The sequence below is a fragment of the Monopterus albus genome, unplaced genomic scaffold (assembly GCF_001952655.1).
Source record: "Monopterus albus unplaced genomic scaffold, M_albus_1.0 scaffold25.1, whole genome shotgun sequence".
Classification (NCBI taxonomy): domain Eukaryota; kingdom Metazoa; phylum Chordata; class Actinopteri; order Synbranchiformes; family Synbranchidae; genus Monopterus; species Monopterus albus.
The window spans coordinates 466,174-475,741 of record NW_018127905.1 but is presented as its reverse complement, the minus strand read 5'-3'; the positions used below and the strand labels follow the sequence as shown (position 1 = coordinate 475,741).

General features: G+C 42.7%; 1 protein-coding gene across 1 annotated transcript in view; it reads left to right on the top strand.

The window, feature by feature from the left end:
* The first annotated feature begins 1,131 nt into the window (after nt 1-1,131).
* The window catches only part of afap1 (actin filament associated protein 1), a 105,135-nt gene continuing 96,698 nt past the window's right edge, over nt 1,132-9,568 (top strand). Inside the window, exon 1 of the mRNA XM_020594870.1 lies at nt 1,132-1,201. Within this exon, the coding sequence (XP_020450526.1) occupies nt 1,174-1,201 (28 nt within the window). The 5' untranslated portion in view covers nt 1,132-1,173. The remainder of the gene's footprint in view (nt 1,202-9,568) is intronic.

Sequence of the window (9,568 nt, the reverse complement as noted above, 5' to 3'; positions counted from 1 at the left end):
ATGTCCATCTTGTAATAATATTAAACTCAACTCTGATTATATTATATTGCGGTGACATTTGGCCGTAATGAACACCCAGGGCAGCGTGGTGGTGCAGTAGTTAGCGCTGTCGCCTCAGCAAGAAGGTTCTAGGTATCCCTGACCCGAAGCATTTCTGTGTGGGGTTTGCATGTTCTCCCTGTGCCTTCCTGGGTTTCCTCCCAAAGTCCAAAGACATGCAGCTTAGGTTGACTGGTGGCTCTAAATTGCCCATAGGAGTTAGTGTGGCTGTCTGTCTAGGGGCCCTGTCTTGCGCATCACCTTGCCCCTGTACCAGACTGGTGTTGGCCCACCTGAAGGACATCGTTGACACCCTGCTGGACTCCCTGCAGTTTACCTACCGGGCAAACAGGCCAGTGGATGGTGCAGTGAACATGGCACTGCATTACATCCTGCAACACCTCGACTCCCCAGGGACCTATGAACGGGCCCTCTTTGTGGACTGTCACAATGTCATCTTTCTATGTCCTGTGCAGCGCATCCCAGGGTATAACAAGCATAGTCCACGAGCATTGTGCACACACCTAGACAGGAGCGCATCATAATCGTCAAAGCGCCGAATAATCAGAATCAGAATCGGAATCGGAATCAGCTTTATTGGCCAGGTGTGTCAGACACACAAGGAATTTGACTCTGGTACATCGGCTCTCAATGTGCATGTACATATCCCCATGCAAGGGGCAAGTAAAGTAAAGTAAAGTAAAGATGTGAGGTTACACACAGATTGGATTAAACACGGCCATTGATGTGTTTTCAGCTTTAAGATACACATCAGCAGAAACCTGTCTTTATTGGCTACACAAGAGATTCACAATTCAGAATAAATCCAACCAGCTCTATGATCTGAAACACAGTAAATGGATTCAACAGTAGAGAAATATATATCCGATCTGCCAGTCTGCTGCTGTATGAGGTTATATTTTTAATCTTCAGCTGCATGTCATAGAGCAGCAGACAAACAGAAGGCACTGAACTGAGCGAGGTGTCCCACACGGCTGGGAACAACACAAGACCCGCCTCCTGTGACGCGGCCTATGATTGGCCTCCGCTTCTGTCAGTCACTGCTGGGTGTTTGACAGGCGCCACCACCCTGCCTCTATTGTCACTGGTGCGAGCGGAATATTTGCCTGGAACATGGAAAAATTTGAGAAAAACGACAAAGGTAAGGTAACTTTTGAATTGAAACACTTTGTCCTAGTCGACTTTCATTCACAAGTTGCTCGCTGCTTGTTTCCTGTTCGCTTGGTTTGTTGTCCCGGAGGTTAACTAAACTGAGTGACTGGGATGATTGCAAAGTGATGGAGGAGGGTGTATGTCGGGTTTTATTTCATGAAGAAGTGTTTTTAAAAATAAGAATATTGACAAGGAACTCCTGGTAGGACTTTTGTGACAAATAGTGTAGTTGTTTACAGCCAAATTTGTGTAATACTTTGTCTTATTTTAATTAATCTCATCAACAGACTAAAATAGAATTTACCGTGATTACAGTATATAGTCTTCTTAGTATTGCGCCATGAATTTAAGGTGATCTTATTGTCTGTGGTACTTTCTTTTAGGTAATTTGTCTATATAGATGTTTTACTGTATTTTTCTAACAGCACCATACGATAAATAGATCTTTTATGACAGAAAGTATTCTATTTGCATTATTAATTTATATTGGGGTAGGGCTTGTAGAGAAGTCAGTACAATATATAGGGAGCTTCAGTGTTGTAGTGCTGTGACTTGGACTGTACAAAGGGCCATGTGGTGGGAAAGGAGAGGACTGGAGGAAGTGGAGGAGGAAGGGAGGAATGTGATTAATTGGCAGGCGCAGGGTGTGCGATGCCCTGGGCTGGAGGATGCAGGCTGCTCCCAGCCAGCTCTGCCTGGGTGGGGGGTGGGGGCACCAGCTGGGAGCCTGGGTCTCCTTCAGGTCCCACTGTCCTCCAGACAAGAGGTTCCAAAGTCTTTATTTAGATGATAAGTGAAAAGGAGAGCAGTTTAGCAGACATGTATTTCCAGATAAATAAAAGTATTTATTAGTTTAATCAGTCATGGTATCTTCATTTTGAGGGTGTTCAAACATTTTGTTAACAGTTGCCACATCTTTGAAGCAGAGCCACAGTCATCAGCTGATCTGGCAACCCCCTCCATTTCCAATTTCATGCAGCAGATTGTGGATGGAGGAGGGCGTTTCGGCAACTCACTGATGTGGGTCAAAGCCAATTAATCAAATACAATAGAGAAGCCAGACAGACAAACATCACATGAAGAATAATAATACGATTGTATCACCAGATTCTTGCCAGTACACAACCCTACTTAGTCATGTCTTCTGCTGTGATGTGGAGTATTGTTGTAAATGTTGCTTACAGTATGTGATGTGCCTCTATACCTACAGCAGGACAGCATCCATGAAAAAGATCATTTTCTATTAGGGTCTAGTTTGTTTGATTTCCAGCAAAATGTGCTTGTTCAGTTTACATTCATGGCCCACTTGACCTTAGAATCTTAGAAGGAGGCAACAAATCCTCCAAATTCACTAATCTGACAGAGAGCTTTGATACTAATGTTTAAAACCTGTCTAAACACAAGCAGTTGTGTAAGAACTTTGCCTGAATAAACAAGCCTATTACCAGACAAGAATACTGATACTGGACAATTCTGCAAAACTGTGAACTGTTTAACCATCTAACAATGTCTGAACACTTTTCTCTGAAACTCTCTTTTTCATTATTTTTTGAGTGCAAGACCATGAATGCCTTCAAGATGACACTGAAACTGTGCATTATGTGTATGATCTATGGCTTCAAGGCTACAACTGCAGACAAAAGATGCAGAAATCTTGGAGAAAGATCAGAGAGGTAGTGTGAAAAAAAAACGATAGGTATGAACATTTTTACCTTCAGACATGATCAGATGATCATGTATCTTGGTCAGTCTAGGAACGTACTGAAGCCTTAGGTCAAAAGGTTGACATTCAGACATTCAGTTCTAGTTTTGTCACTTTGACAGTGATATGGCCACATTTTGGCCAGTAGCAAAAAAGTAGCGAGGTTTGATACCCAAGTACGTCGGATTACAGACCTGAGTACTTTTATGTACAGTTGCCTCTACATTTCGTACCTTAGGTGACCTGGCTCTGTCCTGAATTTGAATTCCAAGAAAATGTTATACCTCTACAGCCAATTGTCTTTTATTTTTACCCTTTGCTTTATGTGCATTTGTGTGTGTGTGTGTGTGTGTGTGTGTGTGCAGCTGAGGCTCAGTATTTCCTCAGATGCCTTGAAGGCCAGAATAGCTTCCCCAGAGTCAGTATTTATGTGACAATGGACAATGGCAGCCAGACAAATTGTATACATCCTGCAGGCTTGTAGAGAGGATGAAGCTCTGAGCCAAGAATGTAACCTGCAGACACAGAGCAGAGTGGAGCAGGGAGCCTTAGGGTAAACACTCGGTTTTACTGAAGTGGCAGTGGAGTGTTTGTACAGTAGGTCATAAAAACTTTAAGAATAGTGAAAACAGATGATAATATCTTGTATAGCACAATGTTTAATACTGGTAGCCAACATATTTTCCCCAAATATGGGTTGTCTTATGCTTAATCATACTGTATATACATATTAGATTAGATTAGATTCAACTTTATTGTCATTACCCATGCACAAGTACATGTACGATATACAACAGACTATGGATTCAAATTACAGTAATGGATAAGGTACATTAAGCTTATAGAACACTAGTGCAATGGGATGAGATGGAATGAAACAGTGCAGAATAAGAAGATAATAAGTTACATGAGTGAACAGTTCAATGGATGTAAATAGTGCAAAGATAAAGATAAATATACAGTATCTGCATATGAACAGTGTGCAAATGAATACAGAGCAGTATCCTGTGAGTAGAGTATGTGCAAATTAACAGATCACCTCAGTGTTACAGGTAACAGAAGTGTATTGCATTAGTCCTGGGAGGATGGGAGATGAGAAGGGGTGAGGTGTGTGTAGTGGTATAGAGGAAGGCAGTGGGGGTCAACGGGGGACAGAGTTCAGTAAGACAGCTGTGGGGAAGAATCTGTTCCTGAGTCTACTGGTTTTGGTCCAGAGGCTCCTGAAGCGCCTCCCAGAGGGCAGGAGGTCAAACAGTTTGTGAGCAGGGTGAGAGGAGTCCTTGAGAATGCCGCGAGCATCTCGGAGACAGCGTTCCCTGTGGACACCCTCAGTGGCTGGAAGTGGAGTCCTTGTGATGCATTGGGCAGTTACATCATACAGAAAGAGGGAATTTTCTGTGATACTCAAGTTGTACCACTGAGGTGTTGTGTTAAAAGTTCTAGTTTAAATAAACAATGTGGCTGAACATTCCCGATCTCAGCTGTGTTTCTTTGATGGTCTCCTCCTCAACATACTTTCCCTTTGTCCTTCCTTTTGTTATCTTTTTGTCTCATATTTCCCTCATGGTCTTCTCCATCTCCCCCCTCCTTCCTAAGTACTTGTATTCCACTGTGCCTTGCCTGAGGTCAGCGTTTCCAGTCTGCTGTCTGTCTTCAGTCAATATTTGACTCTTGCCTTTCTCTCTCTCTTCTCTCTTTCTTACTGTCTTCCAAACTCTCTTTACCATCTCAGGTCCAGGTGTTTGCCTGCAGGTCAGGACTCTGCTCTCATAGTCAGAGGTCTTTACCAAGAGAGAATATGATGGAGTATTTGATGTGGACTGTACATGCATGCAATCACACTTTCACTGGGCATGTGGGTGTGCACTAACCTTTTCTTGTACCGGTGTGTGTGTGTACACTGCACCGACTGCATGTGTGTGTTTAAACCATCTGGCACTGGCCCTGTGTGTCTGTTTCTTTTCTAAAAATTCATGTCCATCATTCTCATCAGCATTATCATAGTATTAGTATTGTGTGTTTTGCACATGTTTGAGGGGGCCGTACATTTCCACTGAGAAACTGGCCTCTCGAGTGAGAAAGTAAATATTCTGCACCAAGGACAAATTAGGGAGTGATTTTGGACACACACAGTAGTTTACCTGTCATCCAGTGTGCTGTCTACATGTGTTGCTTTCTGGCAGAAATCTGTGTGTTGGTGAAACAGTTGTAATTACTGGGGCATTTGGACTTTTGAGGTTTAGGTAATCTTCAGCTTTAGGTCACAACAGTGGTTTTTAAAGCCTTTTTTCACTCTCCTTGTCTCACAGAAGCAACCAGTTAACACAGAAGGCATGACATACTGTTGTAAAATACAGGAAAACCAAGATGGATTCCAGTTACATTTGTGGTCAGGCCAGTGGTGACATGTATATGTGGCCTAGTCACGTGTATATAAAAGTGCTCATTTGGATTTTATCCAGATATGAGACACTTGAAGTGACTCTTAAGTAGGTTACATTTTACTCTCCTGTAAAATGTTTAACTGACAATGATTTGAGATGAGCTGAGACATCTGTTGGGTTCAGATCACAGGTAACAGTGACTGATTGACTGATCGCATATGCTACACTTGCTTTGCTGTGTTTCTCCTGTTATCAATAGGTTACAATGTCGGTGAAAAGAACATCTTTTATTTTTTTTTTTTACTGTTTGGTTAGTCACAATCGGATTTGGGTGCGTGGGGAGAATCTCTGAGCAGCCAGCACTACCGTTGCTGTCGCTGGACATTCCATGTACCAGAGTCCCTACTGAGCCTCATTTGTGTTTGTACCTGTGCTGTTTGGAACTGTCAGCATTGGATCATTGTCTGTTTAACATTTACTGGCTGCTTAATGTTTTGACAGTTCTACCAGTACAGTACCAAAGCATTTAGCCTTCACTGGGCCCACAATGAATGTCTGACTGACTGAATAACTGCATATACTGCAGCAGCAGATGAGTTTCCACCTGAACCCTTGTTGCCAGTAAGAGGTTAAAACTCAGTAATTAGTGTGTTTTGAACTGAGGAGAGCTCAGACTCTGTGTCTGTGCCTCTGTCTGTCCAGAGCATTTCTCTTTCTGCCTGTCGGTGCTTGTGAGGAGACAGAGACTAAATGCACGATTGCAGTGTCTGTGTAATGGAGTCAAGATGCTGAACTTCAAGTTGGGACACGGCCGGCATCTGCAGCTTAAAACTAATGTGTTTCCAAAGTTCAGACTCTGTCAATACAAGTTTAGCAAACCATCATTACCTTTCCTCACCTCACGCTCTGCATTCTCTCATGGGTTATTTGTGGAGTTGTGCGCCCAAAGTGAAACATCTGTTTATTTGACAAGCAGGGACACAGACTGTTAAATGACGACACTGAAACATACTACTGTCATTTTAAAAGCACAGGAAGAGAAAGAGGCAACTTTACTGATTTACTGATTTTAATTCAGAAAGGTAGAGCTTGGTTTTGTTCAGTTTTGGATTCTTTTAATGTCATATTGACCTATACCAAAGTAAAAAATCAAATCAAAAATTCAAATGACATGGTGTTTTAGTCAGATTATTTGGCTAGCATCATCTTTCTGATTTGATGGAACATCTCACTGACACATCAACATCAGTGTTTTCTGAGTCAGGGCAGCTATGTTTTGGCTCTGCAAAGGGATGAGGATGTTTGTGTTGTGTGTGCACATGTATGGGTGTGTGTGTGTATCATGTGGCTGCACCTCCACTTTTCACCAGTGCAAAACACACATATAGTTTTCATTTTAAACATGCCTTTACAGAACACAAGCAGGAACATCCATGCATGCATGTGCACACACACCTTCATGTGTGTGATGTCACACACGCTCAAACACATATGTACAGTATGGGTGCACGTATTAAAATGTATTAGGCTTATTTGTTGAGTGCAATCATACACACAACTCATACACTATCTCCAGGCCCTATGCTTTCCTCCAGCTCTTAGTGCATATGCCCCCTCAGGCAACAAAAACATGACAGAACGAGAACCTGAAAGCCAGTGACAGGGGAATGAAAAGCATGTAAGATGATGAACAGAGAGAAACCTTTGTAATTCAATCATCTGCTAGTCTGATTTTTTTTAAAGTCTGGAGTGTGTTGGCACTTGCTCCTCGTAAAACAGAACCACCAACAGTGCTTAGAAAGATGGAGAATAATGTTATAAGGTTACAAAGTGGAACTGAGTGGCTGTGTGTGTTCTTGTACAAAGATCAAATATCCATCCATGTACTGTGCAAGAGGGGGAAGGAAATCTTTCAGAATGTGGAGATTGTGTCAGTCCTCACTTCTTCAGTGAAGGAGTGAAAGGCCAAGACATCGATCTACTGCTTCCAGTTATTCTGAAAGAATAATAATGTAAACATGGTTTTATTTTTCTTACACATACTTTTGTTCACACCAGTGGCATTGTTAGTTTGTACTTTGACGTAAATGCTAATGTTCTTAGAGTAACAATGCTAACCTATTGATATTCAGCAGGTATCATATTTACCTTGTTCACCATCTTAGATAGCATTTTGGTATGCTAAAATTTACTGACAGACAACAAAACAAAGTAGCTGAGGCTGATGGGAATGTCATTAGTAGGACTGCAACTAATGAGTTTCATTAACAAAGTACATGATCCGGAGGTGCAAGGCTAGCTACAGGAAGAAGCTGGAGCAGAGCATGGAGAATAACAACGTGTGTGAGGTTTGGAGAGGCCTGAAACACATCTCGGGTCATGGTAAAAGTGGAGATGGTCACCAGGTCGTGAGGGACAAGGCCTGGGCAAATGAACTGAATCTGTTTTAATAGATTTGACTCTACTCAGTCCTCAGCCCCCACCCTGCCAGCCCCACCAACTTACTTCTCCAGGTCAGTTGTCTCCCTGCAGCCACAGCTGCTCACACCTCAGCCAGACCTTGCCCCTCCTCCCACTGTCATGGGGGGTTCTCAACAGCCCACAGCTCCTGAGCAGTCACCGCTCACCAGCCCCCTCCGTCTCACAGCAGACCAGGTCAGGAAAGAGTTAAGGAGGATTAAGGCCAGGAAGGCCACAGGCCCTGACCACATCAGCCCCAGGGTCCTCAGGGAGTGTGCAGACCAGCTCAGTGAGGTGGTCCTGTACATGTTTAACCTGAGTCTTCGCCTGGAGAGAGTCCCAGCCCTATGGAAGACATCCTGTGTTGTCCCGGTTCCCAAAATACCTCATCCTAAGGAGCCGAACCATTACAGACCCGTTGCCCTGACCTCCCACCTGATGACGACCATGGAGAGGATTGTCCTCGGCCACCTCCGTGCCCAGGTGAGCTCAGCGCTTGACCTGCTGCAATTTGCATACCGTCCTGGCATCAGGGTTGATGACGCCATTATCTACATGCTGCATCGAGCCCTATCTCATCTGGAGTAGGTAGCATGGACAGGGACAGACTAAACAAGCTGGTCAAGAGAGCTGGGTCTGTCCTGGGCTGCCCCCTGGATTCCATCGAGGAGGTGGCGGACAGAAGGATGCTGGTAAAACTAACATCCATCATGCACGACCCCTCCCATCCCCTGCACCACACAGTGGAGGCTCTGAACAGTTCTTTTAGCACGAGACTGCTACATCCCCAGTGTAAGAAGGAGCGTTACCAGGCTGTAGCAATCAGGCTGTACAATACAGCACTGCAGTGATAAGCTAGGTGAAATTATGAGGGACTATGTAATAGTCAATTGAGGTGCAATAGTCAAATCCTGGGGTAAAATGCATGGTTAATATGCACATACGTAAATTCTGTTCTTGATTATTCAAATACTTGATTCTGTTTATTTTTGAGTACTTGGAATTTATTTATCGAGATGTGTGTGAGGTGCCTGTTCTCATGGTGTTATGCTGTCTGTTTTCTATTGCTGCTTGAGGTACTGAAATTTGTTTATCAAGATATGTGTGTGGTGTTTGTTTCTCATGGTGTTATGTTGTTTGTTCTCCATTGCTGCTGAAACACTGAAATTTCCCCACTGAGGGATTAATAAAGTACCTACCTACCTACCTACCAACAGTTACTCTGTTTTGTCTTTACAATATCAGAAAGGGGTAAAAATGGTCATTTTACATTTTCACACCAGTTCACTATAATAAATAATAACGATAAGCCTCAAATCATCACTTTTCATAAGCTGGCACCAGGGAGTGTGAACCATTGTTACTGACATAAAGTATGTAGTGTACTGATTAAATAAAACAATTCAGCTGAGGATGCACAAGACGAAAACCCGGCATCACCATCCATTGAGCTTAAAGAAAACAACAAATAGGTGTGTAGTGTAATGAGACATTTGATTTGATTTGATTTATTCTTTCAAACATGTAAAGACAGTCAATATGTCAACACACATAATTTCACACATATCCACAAATGTATTATCAATTTGCTTATACCTAGTACATGCTTGAACAGAGTAGGAAGAAGTTAGACTTATCTAGTCCTACCCCCTAACATCATCTTATCATCATTGGTTTGCAAGCAGTATTACTACATAGATAATTTTGTTCTACACCACGCTAGAGATATACTAAAAAATTATTAGAGATTGTTACCATTCTTACATAATTACATACTTTGATAATTATCTTCTACATCACACAAGTAGAA